Below are 24064 nucleotides of genomic sequence, written 5' to 3'. Positions count from 1 at the left end.
AATACCTATAGGATTTACATTTCAACACTCAGGAAAACAATGCTATGCAGGGATGTGAAGTTTGAGGAGTAGAGAGCTCTCGGGAGGCTTTGCAGCATAAATTCCTCTATAGTGGAGGTTTTGGAGCAGGTGACATCGAAGATGGAAGTAGTGTAGACTCCTTAGGATACCATGACATAGAGTGGTGAGTTGAATGAGCAGGCCAAGCAGGAGGAGTAGGACGAGGAGTAGAGGGTTCCCCTCTCTCATGTGGAGACTTCCATCATAGAAAGGAAGAAGGCCAAGTGGGCAGAGAAGACATTTAGAGATGCTCATGAGTACGTGGGTACTCCTATATATTCAATCAAATAGAGTAAAGCACCACAAAGATATTCTGGCTATCGGGCATTGATGAGTGAGCTGATTTAGGCGAACCCTTGCAGCTTCCAGGGGGCATTCAAGCATTAGGTCTGGATGGATGCTATGGTGGAAGAGAATTCTTCCATCATGAAGAAGAATGTTTGGGACTCTGGGAGGTTGTGCCACGACCAAAGGACAAATTTGTTGTTGGCTTTAGATGGGTCTACATTAAGCATACTGCAGATGGTAGTGTGGAAAAGTAAAAGGCCCGATTTGTGGTTGAGGGGTTTTCATAGAAGGAAGAGATTGACTATGATGAGACCTTTGCCCCAATAGCTAGATACTCGTCCATTAGGGCAATAATTTCCATTATAGTGCAGATGGGTTGGAGGAATCACTGGATGGACATGAAAACTACCTTCCTCGATGGTGTGGTTAAGGAAGAGATTTACATTGAGCACCCAAAAGGTTTTGAGGTGCATGGGAGGGATTCCCATGTGTGCAAATTGAAGAGAGCGTTGTATGGACTCAAGCAGGTTCCCAGGGTGTGGTATGCTGGGATTGACAATTGCAAGGCATGGGGTACACTAAGAGTGAGGCGGGATGCAAACCTTATTACATTCAGATCAAGGATGAGCCTCTCATTTTGGTGCTATATGTGAATGACTTATTTCTCACAGGTTGTGAGAAGTTCATAGCGGAATGCAAGAGGATCTAGCAGCAAAGTTCAACATGAAGGATTTAAAGTTAATGCATTATTTTTTGGGCATGGAGATGTGGTAGAAGGATAGAGATATCTTCCTCAAGCAAAGGGAAGCATACAGTTGATATCCTAAAGCAATTCGAGATGATGGACTATAGACCCATGTCTATGCAACTAGTGACCAACTAGAAGAAGATTGATGCATCCGGATTAAAGGTAATGGACCCTACATTATATAGATAACTAATTTTCTCTCTTATGTACTTGTTCAATGATTTAATACTAGACTAGAGATATGTTTTGTAGTCAATAGACTCAATTAGTTCATGGTAGAGCCAAAGCGAGTTCACTGGGTGTTTGCAAAACATGTGTTGAGATACCTTCGAGGCACAATTTATTATGGATTGAGATAGACTTTTAGATGAATGGAGTGAAGCTAGAGGGGTACATCAATGTTGATTGGGTAGGTAGTACAATTGACAAAAAGAGCATTTGTGCATGCTATTTCAGCTTGGGATTAGGAGTAACTTCTCAGTTCAACAGGAAGATGAACTCAATTGCATTGAGTTCTGCTGAGACCGAGTACATGGCTGCTAATGAGGCAATTTGGCTTTGGAAACTTCTCATGGGGCTATTTGATTAGGAGATGGACTCGACTTTGATTCCCAGTGGTATCAAGCTCTGGAAGAATTTGGTGTTGCATGACAAGTCAAAACACATTCAGATTGGGTACCACTTCATTCGAGATTGTGTGCAGAAGGGGACAATAAAGCTACATTATGTACTAGTGGATGTGTAGGTAGCATATATTCTGACTAAGGCTTTGATGAAGGGCAACTTTGTATTCTTTAGAGATAACTTGGGAGTGGTGCAGAACACCCTCCTCCCTAAGAGGGAGTGTTGAAAATGTAGCTTGGAAGGTGATTATGCATTGGTCTAGTGCCATGACTTATAGTGAATCACCAAAATTCTCTCACAACAAAATTAATTAAATATTTCCTAAGTTTGGACCTTAGGCATAGAATCACTAATTTTATTTTTGATTTTATTGGCCACTTCTTTTATAAAGCTAAGAAGTCAATGAAAGATTATATCGTTACTGTGTGGAGGTGCAATCTCAGCCCTTCATCACTTTGGAGATTATGTTAGAAAGTTATGAAAGAGGGAAATGGGCTGTTGGAGAGTTTAGTTTGATTGGCACAAGGGCAATGCATTCAACAGGGACAGGAAGTCAAAGTTACAACAAAGTGTGATCAACACAAAGGAGAATTTCAAGGGCAACAAGTAGGCTTTAGGAGGCCAAATTATCCAGGCCATACTGGTTGATTTAGAGGAGCAGAAACAGATTGATTTGACAGGGTTGAGGTGGGAAAATCGATTGAGCTGAAGGGGACCTAGTTGCTGGGCTGATTTGATTGGGTCATACAAGCCAATTTCTAGTGAGCTGTATAGATTGATTTGGCTGGGCCGTACAATTAATTTGCTGGGTCGAAGGGCTGCAAATTTCTTTGTAAATTGATAAGAAAATATTCTTAATCAATTTTCTGAAGCTTAATAAAGAGCCCAAGTTTGCTGGTTTTCCCCACATTGGAGTTTCCAGGGTAAAAACTGTATCAGATTTTTTTAATTTCTTGGTTTACTGTTTGTTTATTTCTATTTGTGCATAGTGAGTTAGGAACCCAGAGTATTTCTTGTTATAAAACTTTAGATTTGGGGAAATTAATTTTATTACTGTTTTGAGAAATTTTATTGAACATTAAATCTGATCTGGTTTCAAGAAAACTAACATGTAAGGAGGGAGAAGTTGTGGAAGCATTAGTTACCGCTTTCCTTGGCTTGCTTATTGTGCCCTTGGTGCGCCTTTCACTTCTTTTTCATAATGCTTTGAATAGGAGCATGGTTTAGGAGCCGAAGCTTGCTTTTTGTGATATAGCATTTATTTACCTCTTAATGATGAGTCCGTTTATCACTCATTAGGGTTGGGACATGCAAGAGTTCCTTTATTATATTATGGAGCATCAAGTGGTCAAGGAACTGGGTGATGGCTAATGAGGGTGGTAGAGCTCATGCTATGCTTTTTCCCATGCGCTTATTATGTCCTAGTCATCTTTTGCATTTTAACTTTCTTTTTCTTTCATGCTGGCCATTTTATTAGCAGCATCAACTTCCAAGGCAAAGTTTCCGGTCCAAACTCAGGGATGATGATAAGAGGGTGCCATTCCCAACGAACCAATGACCACAAGCCCAAAGAATGGAGGTGAAATCTGGGGCATGATGGAAAGTGGTAAATATGGAATAGTCATGGACACACTGCTTCAATCCAAGTCTCCCAGGTAGTGCCCCTCCTATAAGCCTAAAGCCTCAGAGGAGTTGCCATTGGATTAGTGTCAGAAACTAATGTCCTTGGTAAAGTGAGAGAACAGGTTTACAGTCAAGATCGTTCAAACATCCATATCACCCAATAATCCATGTTAAAGGGCCCAAAACTTTAAGTGAAAACAGATGATTGCAAGATGGTTAAAAGTACCTACTGAATGATGATCCACCTTCCTTCAAGAGGAATGCAGGATGGTGAGATGTGTCTGACCAATGCAAATGGTGGAGGATCATGACATATTATCATGTACTAAGGTAGGGCTGCTGGCTGGCTGGTTGTCTGGCTGTCCAAAGAAAGAGAAAATTTTCCTCATATGGGGTTACCCACTGGTGGGTAACATGCCTCATGTTGTCTTTGTAGCTGCTTATTGGAGGCGGCTAAGAGGATCACAACATCAACAGATGGAAGCAAGGAGATGAAATTGTGGTGTAGAAGACAACTACCCCCCCTCTATATGTGGTTCCCCCTCTATATGTGGTCTTGGAGAAAGGATCCCAACTCATTAGTAAGATGAGTGATAAATAAATATTCATAGTGTATGAAGCAAGAGAGTTTATATAAGCATATTTTCCCTAAACAATCTTGAGGAAGGTTAGCCAAATCTTGCAAGCCCATTGGCCAATGATGTATGCCTTCTTCAATTGCTGGTTCCATATCTCATACCTGCTGTCCACGAGATGGTCTCTAGGTAATAGTTGATGTGCAACAAGCTTTGGCTATATGAGTCTGGCGTATTGTTTGCTTACAACTTATGATACAAGCATGTCTAAGGATTTGAATATTTGATTCAATCCCCAATAAATAACTTGCTGACCCTTATATGCATGCCCATCAAGTGCACTGGTCTCCAACTGTATTATCCTGAGATGAGTAGATATTCTCAGTAATTGATTTTTTCTGTTCAATACAACCAATGGTTTTGGTGAAAAATACTTGAATTTCCATATACCTACTCATTATGTCCATAAACTTTTCATCCTCTTTTGCTATTTTGTGAGTATTTTTGGATGAGTGCTTCCTGATTTTAGGCAAATCAATTGTTTTAAAAAAAATGTGATGGTAGCTATTACATTACATATAGAGCTGTTTATGCATTTGAAATTATTGCACGACATAGTGATTATTATTTTATTCCATCTTTTCTCATATTTTCTTTGGTGTCACACCATTGCATTTTTGTAGGAGCAGAAGAATGTGCAAAACATACCGAATGGGGTATTGTGTCATTACAATGTTTTGGAGATCGCATTTGCATTTGGTGGAATTCTGTTGGTGAACCTTGCAGTGTTGAGCACTGCAGCAATAACCTTTCATAATGCAGGCCTTGAAATTTTAACTTTCCAGGATATGCAACCATTGACGGAACAGGTGTGATACACAAGTGCATGTTCAAACTTCGTTTTATGGATCATGAAGCATGAGGTGCCCTGATGTATTCATATTAACTATGTTTAACTTTTTTTCATGCTGCAATGTTCTTTATAAAGGATTTCTTAGGCCTTGTTCTTTTCAACTTCACTGTGGAATTCACAGTGCAAGTTGTGCATGAGTTAGAGTTGTGTTGATATCTGTGTTGGAAAAATTACTACAGCAACTCTGTTGCACTTAACCTTATGAATATCTGCATGAATCCATAAACTACATTTCAATGATGCTGTTTGTTTCAATACAGTGCTCTAAGTTTGTTAAGTGGTGGTTGGTTACGTTTTACATTTGATGACTGCTTTAATAAAAGTTGCTTGATAGGTGTGGATCTTCCTGACATAAATATTAAAAATCCTTTTAGTAAAGCAGACATTGAAGTAATTATTCTTAACTCAAACTGTCAAATAGTGTATCAAAATGATGGAAAAACATGCTTTGTGTTTCTAGTTTATGCTTCACTAACTGCAGTTGAAGACACAAGCAGTAGGATATGTGGGTATTCACATTGTAGAGCTGTAGAATTAGTAACTACTTCTTGGGCCTAACTATATCTAGATTTAATAATAGCTTTTAGTTGATTAAAGAATATTCATTATAAGTAAATTATGACATTAGATTCTATGTAGGAGAGGCAGATATACTGTTATTTTGCATTCTTCAACATATCTCAAAAAACATGTGAAGATGTCTCATACTTCTTTGGCATACAAGCAAGGAATCAACATTCATTAACATACACATGTACATGGATAAAACAACACGTGTCTACTTTGCTGTGGCTTAATTGTTAGAATTTTTATTGTTTTACTGGAACAAGTAAATTTCTCTCTCTCTCTCTCTATCTGCAGATATACTGTTCTTTTGCATTCTTCAGCATATCTCAAGAAATATTTTACGATGTTTTATATGTCTTCGTCAGACGAGTAAGCAATGAGCATGCATGAACATACATGTGTACATGTACAAAACAACATGTGTCTACTTGGCTGCAATTTAATTCTTAGAATTTTTATTGTTTTTTCTGGAAGAAGGAAGTAAATCTCTCTCTCTGTCCCTCTCTGTGTATATATATATATCTCTCTCTGTATATATATATATATATAGATATATATCTGTATCTCTCTCTCTCTCTGTATATATATATATATATAGATATATATATATATATAGATATATATCTGTATCTCTCTCTCTCTGTGTATATATATATATATAGAGAGAGAGAGAGAGAGAGAGAGAGAGAGAGAGAGAGAGAGAGTTAGTTAAAAGAAATGCTGATTTGGAGGAATGTGCGATGATGGCAAACATAGTTGGCACTGATCTGCCTTCTCCCCAAAAGTATTAGTGCTGAGTCTGTTTCTGGTATGGATTGGCATGGTAAATGGTTCTGGTGATGGATTGATTCTTGGTGCCAAAACGAATGTGAGGCCATATAGAAGATGTTAATTTGTCCTTGAACATAGCACTCAATAATTCACTAACATAGCAGATTGTATATCTACTGAATGAAAGCATAGGTAAGTTTTTATCTTAATTAGCGGAAGCAAAATTTCATATAAATCTCAATCACAATGACACAAACAGATTCTGCTCAATCAACAGTTCTTTGTTAAATCTGAACTAACTTGGGCTTCTGTTCTAGGATAATGGCCTAACTGAGAAAGATTACAGATACAAAATGCTTTGGATTTGATCTGACAGATTGGGCCCTAGATCAGTTCTCAATCTCCTTGGCTGATCGGGATTTCCAGTGTTTCCCTTCTGCACTTTCTCGAATTGGGCACATTAGAATGGAATTCCTTCTCCACTCCTGACTGAGTTGCTTCTCCCGATGTCTTTTGCTGTTGGATGATTTGTTTACTCCTCTCCTTAGCTTTGCTTTTATAACTTTACATTGAGCTAAATCCCTAGTCCTAATCTCCAAAGTGATTAATGGTTGAGATTAGATCTTGTCTCACTTCAAATCAACGGTTGAGATTAAAACATAATCATTAAAGTAAATTACTTTACTTTTCCTAACGTTCTTTAGCTTGATTAGCCAACATAAAAATTATTTGTTTTTCGTAAGTTTAAACTTAGGCTAAGTTACATTAGCAACTTGTTCATAGTTGAGGAAGTGTTCTAAGGAGATCTATGGGCGACTTATTGCACTTTTAGACAGTTAGTCCTATGCAAAAGTATCTTCTGAAGCTACAAACATTAATACTCCCTTTTAGTGAGGGAGATACTTCTGCACTGTAGAATTAGCTTCAATCTTGGAATTGCATCCGCTATTATGGCTGCTCCCTCTGAAATGGAAGCCTTCCTTGCCACTTGTTCTGGAAACATCCTCGAAGTATTGCTCCCATTGGTCTGGTTCCTAGAAGCGTCTCGCTCTTGGACATCTTGTAATGTCATCTCATACCAAGAGACCTTCTTGACAGACTTGGAGGAATCTGCTGATTGCTCCTTTGCACTTGAATGTGACGGCTGGCTCCCTTTGAGCTGCTTAATCCTCAGATCTACATGCTCCTTATTCTTTGTCATTACTTTCAGTCTTGCCATTGCTCCAATAGGTTGGCCCTTTAGTCTATACAGGTTGCTCTCTCTAACTCCAACGATGTGGCCCTCATTAGAGCTAGATCCCATGGGTATGACCAATACCTGTTCGTACCAGAACACTACAATGAACCCCTTCTCTATGATAGATACTGAGAGCAAACTCCACTTGAGTTATGGCACCCATAACACATCCTTCACCTCCAACTTGCCTCATGACTCAAGCTTGAATATCACGGTTCCAACCCCCTTCATTGCAGGTATGGAAGCAACACTAAACTCTACATGCAATTTTGAGTCCCATTTGGTGTGGTTGTCAAGCATTGCTCATGCCCCTGTCATATGCAGTGTGGCTCCATTGTTTAGTAGCTATGCGCCCACTAGTAAGGTGCTTGGGGAGAGGTAGGAAACAAGTGTGAACTTAGTTTCAAACTTCTCTACAAACTCTTCCTGACCTTCTGTCAATGCAGCTACAATTGACCATGTGCCTTTTCCACCCTTCTTCCTTTCTAGACATTGTGAAGCACAATGTCCCATTTTATGACAGATAGAACACTTAACCTTAGTCAAGTCCTTCTTCGTTGCTTGTGAGGTTGAATCCTCACTCCTGTTGCTCAAACCTTTGCTCCTCATTGCTTGACTGGAAAAATGGCTCTATTAGACGTAAGCATCATAAAGCTTTGAAGGATGAATTAGATTTTCTTTGTTCGAATCTCTAATTTAGGTTTTCTAAGGAGGACATGCAAGATTGAGCAATCAAGCTTCAACATTTCTTGAAGTTAGGTGAATTATGATCTTGAGGGGGCCCCAAGAAATAACCAACTAATTATGAATACTTATTTTAAAGTCCTTGCCTCTCAAGTAATGATAGAGAAGATTATTGTGCTCAAGATGAACAGGGGGTGCATAGCCACGCAAGAGGGTATCGAGAGATAATTTATGAGCCATTATATGTTAGTTTTCAAATTTCAAGCTTATCACATATGGATGTATTGTGACCATGCAAACTTTTTTGGATGTGGTCCCATGTCATTTGTCTCTTATGTAGGAGTGAGTTTGGGTGACTTGGCAACCTTGATGGAAATAGTGAATGACAATTCACTAGGACGAGATGGCTTTCTATCTGAATTTTTTGAAGCCATTTGAGATTTTGTAGGTGTTGACATTTTATAGGTGTGCAAGGAAGCCCTTGGGAAATAATTATTAAGAGAATACATTAGCAATTATTTTGTTCATATTTATTCCCAATGATAGTGAGCCTAAGCTCATACTAAATTGGAGGCGTATCACATTTCTTGATGTTTCTTATAAAATAATAATAATAATAATAGCCTAATTTTAAGGTCACAACCAAGCTGAACACCAAATTCGTGCATGAGACCCCCTTGTTTGTGGGATAAGGGATCTGTCTCTATGCAACAATTTGACTACTAAAGGCTATGGAAGTGTACATGCTTTAGCTCCCTCTGGATTTGAACTCTTGACCTCTTAAGAGGAGACACATGGTCTTAGCTAATAGGGCCACTCAAGCTATACAATGCATATTAAACATATTATGCGTTAAATCATTTGGTTCGATTAGATAGAGGGCACTTGATCTTGTGCAACATTATTGTTTTGTGGGAAGGAAAGGAAAATGCTTAATGTCTTGGACTTGATGCTACCTTCATCAAGATTGACTTTGAAAAAGTTTATGACATAGATGAGTTGCATTTTATCTTGGTTACACTCAAGGCCCTTGCTTTCAACCAAATTTCTCAAAATGTAAAATAGATCTTGTTTGTTGATGCCATGGCCTATATTTGTTTGTTTGTTTGTTATTAAATGATGGTTGAAACATTAGGCTATATTATTTGTTTGTTTGTTTGTTATTAAATGATGGTTGAAACATTAGGCTATATCATTTTTAGAATGGGATGGCATAGGGATATATGAAAGATATGGATTCTCTTCACACCTTATGGGAGGCATTTGGGCCCAAGATTCAATCGATGACAAGTCAATACTATAAGCACAACCAAAAGGCATTTACACGTGCTATTTTGCTAATTAAGGATGATTTTGTATACAACCAAATTGACTTTTAAGTATTTGGGGATCCTTTTTGCCTTCTAGGCTTCCCCAAAGAAACTTTGGGATGTTGTCATTTAGAGATTAGAAAAGAAGATCGACGATCATATCACTAATCCAATGACATTCATTGCAAAATTTTATATTTGTGCCAAAGTTTCCCTTGCTATACTTGTAGACTATTTCTCTTGTCAAATCTTGCTAGTGAGTGCTTATAAGATATTGGAGAAAATCCTTCGTAATTTTCTGTGGGCTAATATTGATTGTGTATTTTACAAGATTAAGTGGAAGTTGTTAGGTTGCCTAGTTATTGCATGGGTATGTGTAGTTACAAAACCCATAGTTGGGATATGCCAAGTGTGCCAAATGGGTCATTTGAGTGCTTGGGGAGAATGGAGCTTGGAAATTCTTGTTTAGAAATTGTCTTGTTGTAATATCCCATATCAGGAATATACCCCAAAAACAAGCAAACTCCAACCAGAGATGGACTGGGGGGGCATTTACTAGATATGTCGCCTCTAAAAATAGGACGAGATCCGGAGGCTACGTGGCCCTTTCCAGACTCTATCTAAGAGTATAATAGAAGCACACAAGTGGTATAATAGCCGAGAATGCTCACAGAGATACAAGTAACAATGATACTATATATATCAAATAAACCATAAACAGATACACAAGAAATGCAACGAGAAATGCTAAGCCATTTTATTATACTGAGCAATAAATGAGTACAAGAGGTGATTAGACAGATGGCACCTCGACTTGCACAAGGCAAGTGAAGAAATACTCTCAGAATGACAAGAATGGCCTCTCTACGTGGATGCTGTTGCTGCTAGAAAACAAATGATGATTTGGGGCTGCTCCCCTCCTCGGAAAAAGCTGAAACTTTGGATTCGGGCTCTACTCAAGAAACCCAGAAAAACCGAGAATGCTTTCCTGGAATGGCCTCACATTGATCTGCGTCCCAGTTGTTGGAAAACTGCCGTGCTGCTGGAAATCGAATGAGGATTTGGGGCTGCACTCCTCAGAAAAGGCTGAAACTCTGGAATCAGACTCTACTCAAAAAACCCAGAAAAACCCAGAAAGCTTTTCTGAAATGGCTGAACCCCGAAAATCACCCCCTTGGGGTTCTGCGCAGTTCTTCAAAGACGCTGATGAATCTGCTGTTGAAATGCTGATGAAAATACCTTGCCTGAGCAGGTACTCGAAGTCCCCCAGGGCTAAGGGTGAGATCTCCGAACAGAGACATTCAATGCACTAAACAGTGCTGCAGACTAGCTAAACAGCGACCGTGCTCTAAGTCGAAATGACTATCACAAATGCTCATAACCAGAATGATCCAAATGAGGGAGCTCCTCTCTCCTTTATAACATTGGCCCTTCTCCAAAACCCTAAATCCCAAGCCACCTATCCAACTGCGCAGTTCCAAGTGTCCGCGTGGGCCCCCATCTCTGCGTGGTCCTTTGGCCTTCCCCCCTTGGCTTCTCTTAAGTCACGACGTTGTGCTACCTAGGAAGTGGCTTTATTCTAAAGGTGAGTTATGTCCCCCTTCACCTTTTTATTTAAAAATAACTATAATAGACAAAATAGAGCAAAATCGAATACTCCAATTAGCCATAGCTAATTAGGAATATTACAGTCTCCCCTGGCAAAATGTTGCTTGTCCTCAAGAAACTAAAGTGGTGGACACTGTAAAATGTTCTCACTCTCCCAAGTGGCATCCTCATCCGGTAAATTCTTCCAGCTCACCAAGAATTCCCAGATCGTTCGGCTTCGCAGCTACCTCTTCCTGTTATCAATAATAGCCTCTGGCTGTAACACCAAATGCCCCTCATCATCCATGGTCGGTAGCTCATCTGTCACTATCACATGCTGCCCCAATGCCTCTTCAGCCATGATACATGGAAAATGTTATGAATCTTGCTGCCTTGGGGCAGTTCCAACTCATATGCTACTTGTGCAATTGTGCATATCACCCTGTGTGGCCCATAAAAGCAGGGCTTGAGCTTTTCAGCCCCCTTCTGCTTTAGTGACGACTGTCGGTATGACTGTAATCATAGATAGACGAAGTCTCCTACCTCAAATTGTCTCTCCACTCGACCCCTGTCAGCATACAGCTTTTGTTGGTTCTGTGCTGTAGCCATGTTATCCTTGAGAGCTCGAAGAATATCCTGACTCTCTTGGATCCAAATCTTGGCTCTCGGAGCCTTGCTAGCACCAAACATCACATCAACAAAGGATAAAGGATGATATCCATGCAAAGCATAGAATGGTGACATGCCGATGGACATGTGATGTGTAGTGTTGTAGCAGTACTCCCCTAGATGCAGCCACTTCAGCCATGCCTTCTGTTGCACACTGGCATAGTTATGCAAGTAGCCCTCCAGCCACTTGTTAACTATCTCTGTCTGTCCGTTTGTCTGTGGGTGGTAACTGGTACTCGGTGTCAACTCTGTCCCCACTAGCTGAAAAAGCTCCTGCCAAAACCCGCCCATGAAACGGCTGTCCTTGTCACTGACGATGGTCTTAGGAAGACCATGTAGCCTGAAGATCTCCCTGAAGAACAACTTGGACACTTGTGCTGCTGTATAGTGTGTGGATATGGCAAAGGCATGTGTTTAATTCGTCAGTCGATCAACGGCGACAAAGATACAATCCTTGCCCTGTACCATGGGCAACCCTGTGATGAAGTCCATCGAAATGCTCTCCCATTTCCCCTCTAGAATGGGAAGAGGCTGCAATAAACCAGCGGGATGGCTCATCTCCCCCTTGTTCCTCTGGCAAACGTCGCACTCTCGGATATGTTGGAGTACGTCCTCCTTGAGGCCCTTCCATGAGAACCTCTCCCTGATGGCCCTATAAGTTTTGGTAAACCCCTGATGTCCTGCCAATGGTGAGTCATGTGATGCCTGAAGTATCTTCTTCTTGAGCTGAGATCCCTCAGTCAAGAAGATCCGGTCCCTGTAGTAGATGATCTCATCAATCACCCTGTACCTGTCATCCGCCACCTGCCCATCCAGAATCTCACATGCAAACCTGTCCTTGGAGTACTCTACTAAAAGTCGAGCCCTCTAGTCTATGTACAAGCTCATAAGAGACAACGTGGCTGGTCTACGTGAAAGGGCATCTGCGACCACGTTGTTCTTGCAGTCAATGTCAAAGTCATATGCTTGGATCTTGCTGATCCACTTCTGTTGCCTCTCCTGTAACTGCTTCTGCTCCAAAAAGAACCTGAGGCTGTTGTGATCAGTCCTCACCCTGAACCTGTTACCCACTAGATACTGTTGGTACTTAGCCAATGCATGCATGATGGCCAACATCTCCTAGATAGCCCGCTCAATCTCATCCTGATAGGCCTTGGGGTGCCTATAGGGGGTGGTGATCACTGCCTGGATGCCCTACTCAAGCTCGATAGTGTGCTCAAATCCCTGATCCGGTGGCTTTCCTCGTGGAATCTCTCCAAACACTATGGCATACCGATCAGGGATGGATTGGATCTCTAAATGTATCATCTGCCCTGTAGTCCCTGCCTCTGATGCACGCAGCTCTACTGCCCACTCTATGTCTCCCTTTCGGAAGATTGCCTCCATCTGATGAGCTGAAACAGTCTGAGGCTGATATGTGTGCTGTCCCCGTATCTTCTCATGCCTCCCTGTCTTCTCATCATCCCACTCCATCTCCAGGGTCTTTCAATCTGTCGTGACCTTCCCTAGAGTGATGAGCCGCTGGACACCCAGTATCATGTTGGTGTCCGGAATATCGACCACGAAAAAGTGGTCAGTCAATGTGTAGGTGCCCATCGTCACTGAAAGCTCTGGAACATAACGAGCACACGTCATGGTCTGATCTCCTGGGACCAAGACTAAAAACCCATCGAAGCTCTCTGTCTGTATACCTCTCCGCTCAACCATCTGGGCATCGATGAAGTTGTGGGTTGCCCCACTGTCAACCAAAACTGATACGCGCTGGCCACGTACTGTCCCTCGTATGCGTAGCGTCAGATACTTGGGAACTCCCCACAACGCTGCAACGGCCCCTCCAATGGGTGCAAAAGATGCACCACCTGCTGCTGGTGGTGGAGGTAGCAAAGGTCCCTGTATGGCATGGCTATCTCTTGCCTCCATATCCTCCTCGTCAGCCTCTTCTCCACTGCTCTCGGAGAAGACCTCAATAAAATGTGCTTTACCAGCAGCACATCTATGTCCTGGTGCCCATGGCTCCTGACAAGTGAAGCACAACCGCTTCTTCTTCAGCTCCCTCCTGGCATCATCGTCAAGTTGTACTCGTCCTGGATTCCCCTTTGGAGGTGGAATCCTCACATCCTTCCCCTTAGACTGGAAAGTTTGTCTTTGGGGGTAAGGTGTCCGGGTCCTGGGTAAGACATCCTGTAAGTCCCGGGTCCTGCTGATAGCATCCTGGAGCGTAGCTGGTCTAGTGGATTGGACTAGACCCCGAAGTGGCTCTGTTAACCCCTCAACATACATATAGACCCTCTGTGTCGTGGATAGGTCTGGCACCATCATGGAGACCCTCAAGAAATCTGCAATGTAGGTCTTTGGGCTCCCTGTCTTTTTGAGCCTCGTCAATTCAACAAAATGCTGTTGTGGATCCCTCCGATCAAATCGCTCCATTAGTTTCCTGGTAACCTCGGCATATGTCGTCACTATGGAGTGCCCTAGTGTAACCATCCCATGAAACCACCAATCTTGGGCCTCACCATCCAAATGCAATGTTGCCACCTTGATGGCCTCTGTCTCCAACATCTGGTTAAGCTGGAAATAAGTGTCCAGCTTCTCCACCCAAGACTTTGCTGAACTGTTTGATGAACCATCAAACGTAGGCAAGTGGAATCTACTCGCTGCACGGTGGGTGTCACCATCATGGTAATGCCGGTACCCTCTGTGATGGTCACGGGGTCTACTATTCTGCTGGAGCTAAACAAAATCTTTGAATGAGAGGGCTTCTCTGAACTCCTGCCCATAGGCCTAGTACTTTGCAAAATAATCGCCCATATGTCCGGGCTCTGCCTCCTGCTGGGCTGCGGCCCCCGTGTCTGCTCCTAAGAAGGTGGGCATGGTAGAGCTTGTAGGGGCATGTGAGGCCCCCTGCTGCGTAGTATCACGTTGCTCTGGCAAGTGATGGGATGCACCTGATCCCTCGCCGATCTGAAAAACTCATGGGCTCTCCCGCTGTTTGGCCTCTACTGCCGTGAATCTCGCCCCATCACCTCAATCTACTTCGATAGATCCTGCATTGATTTGAGGAGCATATCCACAAATCTCTTCCCGTTCTCGTCTGCCATCTGCTCTGCGTCCACTACAGGTTCCTCTTGTTCTGCGTCAGCTACAGGTTCCTCTTGTTCCGCGTCTGCCACAGGAACACAATCTCCCTCTCCATAGGTATTCTCCAACCTACGCCCAGTGTCTTTGTATCTCTGACCTCTGTAACAGATATAAGGTTTTTCCCCCGGTGTCATAGATTGCTAGCTCCACAGGCTGAGCCAGATCTATGCTCTGATACCACTGTAATATCCCATATCAGGAATATACCCCAAACACAAGCAAACTCCAACCAGAGATGGACTGGGAGGGCATTTACCAGATATGTCGCCTCTAAAAAGAGGACGAGATCCGGAGGCTACCTGGCCCTTTCCAGACTCTGTCTAAGAGTATAATAGAAACACACAAGTGGTATAATAGCCGAGAATGCTCACAAAGATACTAGTAACAATGATACTAAATATATCAAATAAACCATAAACACATACACAAGAAATGCAGCGAGAAATGCTAAGCCATTTTATTATACTGAGCAATAAATGAGTACAAGAGGTGATTAGACAGATGGCACCTCGACTTGCACAAGGCAAGTGAAGAAATACTCTCAGAATGACAAGAATGGCCTCTTTGCGTGGATGTTGCTGCTGTTAGAAAACAAATGATGATTTGGGGCTGCTCCCCTCCTCGGAAAAAGCTGAAACTCTGGATTTGGGCTCTACTCAAGAAACCCAGAAAACTGAGAAAGCTTTCCTGGAATGGCCTCACACTGATCTGCATCCCAGCTGCTGGAAAACTGCCGTGCTACTACTGCTGCTGGAAATCGAATGAGGATTTGGGGCTGCTCCCCTCCTCAGAAAAGGTTGAAACTCTGGAATCAGACTCTACTAAAAAAACCCAGAAAAACCCAGAAAGATTTTCTGAAATGGCCGACCCCCGAAAATCACCCCCTTGGGGTTCTGCGCAGTTCCTCAAAGACACTGATGAAACTGCTGTTGAAATGTTGATGAAAATACCTTGCCCGAGCAAGCACTCGAAGTCCCCTAGGGCTAAGGGTGAGATCTCCGAACGGAGACACTCAATGCACTAAACAGTGTTACAGATTAGCTAAACAGCGAGCGTGCTCTAAGTCGAAATGACTATCACAAATGCTCATGCTAGAATGATCCAAATGAGGGAGCTCCTCTCTCCTTTATAGCATTGGCCCTTCTCCAAAACCCTAAAGCCCAAGCCACCTATCCAACTGCGTAGTTCCAAGTGTTTGCGTGGGCCCCCATCTCTACGTGGTCCTTTGGCCTTCCTCCCTTGGCTCCTCTTAAGTCACAACGTTGTGCTACCTAGGAAGTGACTTTATTCTAAAGGTGAGTTATGTCCACCTTCACCTTTCTATTTAAAAATAACTATAATAGGCAAAATAGAGCAAAATTGAATTTTCCAATTAGCCATAGCTAATTAGGAATATTACACTTGTCTAGGGATGTGCTTCATGAAAACGAACAATTGGAAGAACCTTAATTTGCGAACCTCTTTTATTACTTGGACTTAAGTGAAGTTAAATGGCATCTTCATGGCTAAGAGAATTTTGATAACTTGGGGTGCTACTTAGCCTCATCTTGTATGGGAAGTTGAAACTCCTTAATTAGGTTTTATCCCTTAGTGGCAATCTCTTTGGTCGTCCTTGTGTTGCTAGAGAATGGAAAGATATTGGTTCAAAAGACTTGATCCCTTGTGCTTCACTTCTTTAGAAGGGGTGTTAATAAGATCTCTGATTCTTTTATGCCTATGCCTCATTACTCTTTTCCATGGCCATTTTAACAATTAAATTTCATTCTAAAGACCAAGATAGGGTTCTGTTGGAACACATTAAAGAAATCTTTTATGATACTCTTGATTAAGTTGGGACTTTAGTTTGCAACTTGCAACTACCTAATGGAATCACTATGAGATGTAATAGAACCAAGGCCTCTAAGTTGAATATGCATGTGGATGGCTATAATGGTTGTGTCAAAATCTTCTGTGGGATGTCTACTTAAATATTTTGTGAAACGTCAATTCTAAGATCAAGTCTTGGCTTCTTGAGCTTCAATGTTTGTGGAAGTCACATGTGGAGACAAAGAAGGATTTTGCATGGTCCTTGATGCATGGGAACCTAAATCTAGGGAAAAGACTAGTCCAGTTTGGGCCATTTTAACCCAAATGTGTTATTTGTTGTAAATTTAGAACTTCTAAACATTTGCTTTGGTTTTGTGACTTTGTTAAGTTTGCATAGTATTGGGTATTTGATGAAATTCTGCTCATTGCTATTTCCTTGAAAGCGACCTTGTTAGGAGATAATCTTTCATGGGCAATGTATGATGACAAGTTATTAGAATATAAGTATTTTTTCTTCTTTGGAAGAGAAAAAATGAAGCTATATTCAACAAAACTGAATCAAATAGATTTTCTACCTAGTATCAAGTTCCTAAGAGGGGTCGTCCATCTACCCCAGGTCGATACCGCAAGCCTAAGAGGGGTCGTCCATCTAAAATCAACTCGGCCATACAAAGCGCTGTTGCTGATGTCGCCCAGGGGCGACAATACACCATAGAACGGGCACTTAGAGCAATTGAGCCCCTGACATGTGGTTCCCCATGATCTGGCTCTCCTTCAATTGCAGGGGATTAGCCAACCCCAAAAAGCGTTTGGCCCTGAAAAGACTTATGCATGAATCCAGATGTGATATTATATTCTTACAGGAAACCCTATGCACCTCTGAGGTGGCGGTGCGAACCCTACAGGCTCTTCGCCCAGGTTGGATATTCCATGGTATGGATGCTAGTGGCCGATCAGGTGGACTGGCCATTGGCATAAATCCAAGAAAAAGCAGGCCTCTCTCCACATGGGGGGGCAGAGGATTCCTCGGCATGGACATTTTTTTGGGGGATCTGGGTTTCTCTATCCGGATTATTAACATTTATGGCCCTAACCTGAATAGGCTATCTTTCTGGCAAAACTTTCTGAATAGCAACCACATCACACAGAATACAGTGCTGGGGGGTGATTTCAATTTCTCCCTGGGGGTTGGAGAATCATGGGGACATCATGCACAGATTGATCCTATCGCTGAACAGATGAGTATGCTAATTGATGCACATAGACTTGTTGATATCCCTATGAATAAGAAACTCCCAACTTGGCACAATCAGCGAACCGGGGAGGCAGCTCTGGGGCGGAGGTTGGACAGGTTTATGATGCATGAGGATCTGATTCCTTTTTTTCCCCTATATAGACAATGGGTCAGCACAGGTGGTCTTTCTGATCATCTCCTGATCCTCCTACAGGTCAGCGATGCAACAATCAAGCCCCGATCCCCATTCAAATTTTTTGCTGGATTCCTACAAGATCCGGATTACATTAATATGGTCTCGGAATACTGGGGATCGCAACCTCCTCTGAGAGAGCAGCGAAAAGCGGTGGATTTTTGCGATAGATTAAAGGAGCTAAAGAAATTGACGGAGACCTGGGCGAGAAGGAAGCGTCTCAGAGATGAACAGATGCTTATTGATACTGAAGCACAGATAGCTCAATTGACGGACGAAAAGGGGACTGGCTACCTATCTGAAGCATCGAAATCATTACTGAACCAGCTGATTGGGACAAAATCAAGGATCCTACAAGAAAAAGAGGAGCTGTGGAGGCTAAAAAGCAGAGCCATTTGGCTCAAAGCTGGGGACAGTAATACCAAATATTTCCATAACCTTGCGAATGGCAGAAAGGCATCAAACACTATTTGGAAATTGCCATGTGAACCTGATGGTTGGGCTACCACGCACCAGCAACTTGCCAAATTGGGGGTTTCACATTTCAAGCGACAATTCACTGCTCCGAATGACATCAATCTTCCAGACATCATCAATCTTGCCGGCCACTTCCCTAGCTTTGTGGGTCAGGAGGATGTTGAAGACCTCATACAACCTGTTACAAAACAGGAGTTGGAAAGCACCCTCAAATGGTTCAAGAAAGATAAGAGTCCGGGGCCGGACGGATGGCCAGTGGAGTTCTATTTGGCTTTCTATGATCTTCTGGGCGAGGACTTATTGGAGGTCATTGAAGAGAGTCGGATCACAGGGCACATCCATCCCCCTATGAACTACACCTTCATTGCCCTGATACCCAAAACAGATGACCCTACATCCTATAATGACTTCCGTCCTATTTCTTTATGCAACTGCCTCTACAAAATTATTTCCAAAATTATTGCAAACCGCATCAAACCTATTCTGTCCTCACACATTTCTGCTGAACAGTTTGCTTTCCTCCAAAATCGCCACATCCAAGAGGCCATTGGCACTGCCCAGGAAGCTTTACACTCCATAAAGCATAAGAACCTCAAAGGCATATCTCTTAAGATTGATCTTGCAAAGGCATTTGACAAGGTTAACTGGCTCTATTTGAAGATGATTCTCACCCATTTGGGCTTCCCCCACATTCTTATAAACTGGATAATGGGTTGCATATCTTCTGTCTCCTTCGCTATCCTCATCAACGGCTCGGCCTCTGCTCGCTTCAACATCAACAGAGGAATCAGACAAGGCTGCCCTCTTTCCCCACTCCTCTTTCTTATTGTTATGGAAGGGCTTAGTAGGCTTATTGCATCTGCAAAAATGAATGGCGACTTCAGTGGACTCAAAATCACTGAGCAATTCTACCTTACTCATCTACTGTTTGTTGATGACATCCTAATTTTCATGAATGGAAGTGTCCGGGACACCATTGCCCTAAATGACATTCTACAACTATTCTGTAAGGCTACGGGAATGGTGATCAATAGAGAGAAATCTACTAGATCCACGGCGGGGTGCACATATCAGGAATCACAGCTGGCGATTCAGCATTTCCCTTTTTTGGAAATCAATTTGCTGGAAGGCATCAAATACCTTGGCTTTAGACTCAAGCCAGATGGTTACAAAATAGAGAACTGGTCTTGGCTCATCAACAAAATAGAAAAAAGGATCAATTGCTGGCATCATCGCCTCCTATCAAAAGCAGGTAGACTTCTGTTGATTAAATCTGTTCTCGAGGCTACTCCAGTATACTGGATGTCCCTCACATGGATCCCAAAGGGCATTCTCCAAAGAATTCAACAAATATGCAACAGATTCCTTTGGAATGGAAACAAAAAAGGAAAGATTTTTGCCTGGACGCGATGGTCCTTGGTCACTACTCCAAAGAGATGGGGAGGGTGGGGCCTTAAAGCTCTTCCGGAATTTGCGCAAGCGTTGACAGCCAAGCAGGGCTGGTTACTACTCAAACAGAACAGTCTATGGGCGGAAGTTATACACCAGAAGTATATTTGGCCCTCGAACATCATCGACTGGATCCGAAGGCCTCATTGGAACCGACAGGGCATATCAGCGATTTGGAAGGCCACTCTAAATGCTATGCCTCTTATTAGAGACAATCTTTTATGGCGTATTGGTAATGGCTCTTCAGTCCGCATTGGCTGCGATCCTTGGCCAGGCTCAGGAAATGCGCACATTCTACCGGAAGGGCTGGTTCGATATCTTAACAGCAGGGGCATTAAATATCTTGCGCAGATAGGAGATCAGCAACATTCCACCATATTCTCACAAGCATGGATAACAGACCGACAATGGCAACTGACAGATGAATGGAATTCTAACTGGAAAGATTACATTCAGGCATTAACAGAATCGCACATCAGACTCAAAGAGGATGAGGATGAGCTAATCTGGGCTGTATCCAAATCTGGTCATTATGTGCCAAAGATTGGATACTACAAGCTGATTGAAGCAAAGAATCCAGACACTCATAAAAGCTGGTGGTCCGCTCTCTGGCACCTACAAGCTCAACCACGAACTAGACTTCTTATGTGGAACATTCTTGCAGATAAATTACCTACTGGATCCAACCTCAGGAAAAGGGCATTTGCTGGACCAACATGGTGTGTTCTTTGTAGAAAAGAGGAAGAAACTTCCCAACATCTATTTCTCACCTGTGAGGTCACAAAGGAATTATGGAATCAGGTCACCCAGGCACTTAATATAATTACAGTCTGGCAGGGGGAGGATATACCCTCGGCTTGGGAACAATGGTGGAACGCAGTGGCATCAGAAAAGTCCAGGAATTTACCACTTTTGGTGTCCTGGTATATCTGGAATAGGCGGAATGCAATCATCTTTGAGGACTGCATTGCAAATTGGAACCTTCTCCCCCCTTCGATATGTGCGGCATATTTAGAGATACCCTTTGAAAACAAACAGAATACCCCCAAGAACATTATGCCAGAAATCATAAACAAGGATATGCCGTGGGCATATTTTGATGGAGCAGCTCAGAGACAAGGCTGTGGGGGGGGGGCATACTTCTTCATCTATCAGACTCACACTACTATCATCTGAGATTGGGACTCGGTCCGGGTACAAACAACCATGCTGAACTAATTACCCTGAGACATCTCCTTTATTTTGCATTGTCCAAAAACTGTCGACAACTACAAATTTTTGGGGACTCAAAGATTGTGATTGATTGGGTTAACTACAAATCCATCTGTCATGCATATTCATTGAAGCATATCTTGGAAGAAATTGTTTTTTTCAAAACACATTTTGACCAGATAACTGTTTCTCACATTTACAGGGAAAGAAATACAACTGCTGACCGGCTCTCGAAAGAAGCGGCGGATCGCCCTCTAGGTGATTGGCTGATCGAGGAACACAATCCAGATGGGATGCACAGATTCTACCATAGACCATATATTGATGGCCTCCCTCAGGGTGGCGATGCCCCCATCTAATTTTTGCTCTTCCATGATATTTATTGTATATATAGCAGTTTACAGCTCAGATGATTTTTGCACCTGTATAGCAGATATACTTTACAGATCTGTTTTTTGTATAGAGGCATCGCACTTCTTTGCGGGATACTGATCCATCGTATCTCTGTGGGAACTTATATGTAATTTTGCTTTTTGAACAGTGGTGAAAACCACACTACAGCATATGCCAATGGCATCAACAGCATGTAATTTCTTTTAATAGAAATTATGAATTTTCTTTCTTCGGAAAAAAAAAAGTTACTTGATAAGTGCAAAGCTTCATTTGTAAATCATTATCTAGGTCTAGAAGATTAAGATGGACATGGCACATTTGTGCTAGTTTTTGGAGTTTTGGAGTGACACCTTGCATCACGAACGGGGAATTAAATCATTGATCCCCTTGTCTTGCTCTCCATAGTCTCTGTTACCCACCAAAACTGGGTAACCCTTATAATTTTCTCTCCTCATTTGACAACCAGCTAGCATGTGGCGCTTTGATGGTCTTCAGGTAGCATTATGCTAGAGTTCTCGGCCTATTGCTTGTTAGAATTCCGTGCACTGAAGGTCTGGTCTATGATTTAGCTAGAAAGCATAAACACACTGAAAGTGCATAACTTAAAATACTTTTACTCAAAAGAAATATACCAACAATTAGATTAATTTATAATACACAATTTATTTCCAAAACGTGATTTGGTATCAGTCCATTAACAAGAAAATCCACAAGGCTCCCGTATTAGGGATAATGGCCCTTTACAATCCCTATATAATGCCAAATATCAAATCTAATCCTTTGACCAAATCACCTAGGGCTGAGGCTTTGTCCTTTAAGCCTTTCTTGCCCAAATATAAACACCTACAACACCCAAACTACACTGTTGTAGCTAACCAGGGCTTTACCGACCCACCTTAAACTACCAAAACAACTGTCTTCTTACCTGACAGTCCTTGCATAGCCTTCCTGTAGTAGACAACCACCTTTTCTCTCCACATTTGGCTTGTTGTCCCTTCCAATTAGCCCCTTTATCCTTCTTGTTGTCTTGACTTCCATTCCTTGTTTATCCAACATTTGCGGCCAACCTTATTTCACATTTAACATTCCCTGTAGCCCTCGACCTACTTCTAGGCCAATGGTCACCTCCGACTGACCTCAACTTGCTTTTTTCTTATGGATGCGGCTACTTTAATAGGTCGTGGCCTCCTTGATTGACCTTACACAGGCTTACGACTTGCTTAACTAGGCCTACAACCTTCTCTTCAAGTTGCCAATCCTAATTTTAGCCTCACCTCCTTCTCGACATGCAGAGATTAGAGTCCAATGGACGCTCTAACAAACTCGGTCTTCTCCTTTAGCCACAAATCCTTATACGCTGTCCTTGACCCCCTTTTCTAGACTACGGCTAGGTCTCGTCTAGCCTCCTTTCACTTCACAAGAAGAAAGATCCTTTGTGCTTCTTTTCCTCCAAACATCTCCATTGGTTTCTTACTTATACTTGTCCTTATGTCTCTTAGGAAGCCCTCTTTTCGTTCAAGAAAACTCCAACACAACCTCAACATTAAATTGGAATATTAAATACTCTTCCTTGGGTTCAAAGACCACTCACTTTGGGTCCGAAACCTCAAACTTGGGTGAAAAGCCCACACACTCATCTTTGTGGGTGTTTCTCTCTCACAAGCCTAACACCAAAGGGATGTGAGAGTACCTCCCTATGCTCCCTCATTTCAACATTACTTTGGTTAATGCTTTCTCCCATCTCTCCCATAATCAAATCTCTTTTTGATTGTCCATCTACCTTTGCCGCAATGGCCATGCTGTGGCTCGACATTGCTTATAAGCCCCTTGATATTAGTGCCATTCAAGGATACCCTCACAAGTTTCCTGACAATAGTGAAGAATGGTTGCCCAAATTCAATGGGACTAATGTAATCACAATTGAGCAAGAGATATCCCACTAGAGGATGTGGTTATGAGGTTGTTTTCCCTCACCTTGGAGGAAGGTGTTATAGATTGGTACATTGATATGCCCACAGGAAAGATCAAAGACTAGGACTAATTCCATGAAGCATTAAAAAAAATGGGCCAACATCATGGAAGAGATGCACCTTCTAGCTAAGTTCTAGGAAGCTAAGAAAAATGACAATGAAAACGTTAAGGATTTCACTCAGAAGTTTGATAAGCTACTCAAGGAAGTAGCATTGCTATATAGGTCTACTGATAAGACTATCCTTGCACTACACATTGATGCCTTTTTTTGGACACGCTTATGCCTTAAAAGACAAGGATCCTTCAAACCTTGAGCAAGCCAAATCTTATGCTATAACTATTCAGTGCAATTTTTCTACATGAAAGATTGACTTACTGTCCTATCGTAGAGCTAATGTGGAGGTCGAAGCTTAAGCCATCTACGTATGTTGACCCCACCTTGCAAGCATTTGCATAAAAGTTTGATAACATCCAAGTGAGTTGATGCATGGGGAAATGGCAATGATAAATAAGTTGACCATCTTAGACAAAGAAT

At 42.1% G+C, this 24064-nt stretch overlaps 1 protein-coding gene across 5 annotated transcripts in view; it reads left to right on the top strand.

Annotated features, from left to right (window-relative positions):
• Positions 1-24064, top strand: part of EIN2 (NRAMP metal ion transporter family protein) — a 145483-nt gene that overhangs the window by 85348 nt on the left and 36071 nt on the right. For all 5 annotated transcript variants that reach the window (XM_089377094.1, XM_089377090.1, XM_089377092.1 and 2 more), the window contains one exon: positions 4602-4787. In XM_089377094.1, coding sequence (XP_089233220.1) covers positions 4602-4787 — 186 coding nt within the window. The remainder of the gene's footprint in view (positions 1-4601; positions 4788-24064) is intronic.

Source organism: Pinus tabuliformis, chromosome J (assembly GCF_031772625.1).
Source record: "Pinus tabuliformis cultivar Carrire ecotype Pingquan chromosome J, CPIR1, whole genome shotgun sequence".
In the NCBI taxonomy this organism is placed as follows: domain Eukaryota; kingdom Viridiplantae; phylum Streptophyta; class Pinopsida; order Pinales; family Pinaceae; genus Pinus; species Pinus tabuliformis.
The sequence above is the reverse complement of the archived record's forward strand: the minus strand, read 5'-3'. Positions and strand labels throughout refer to the sequence as shown.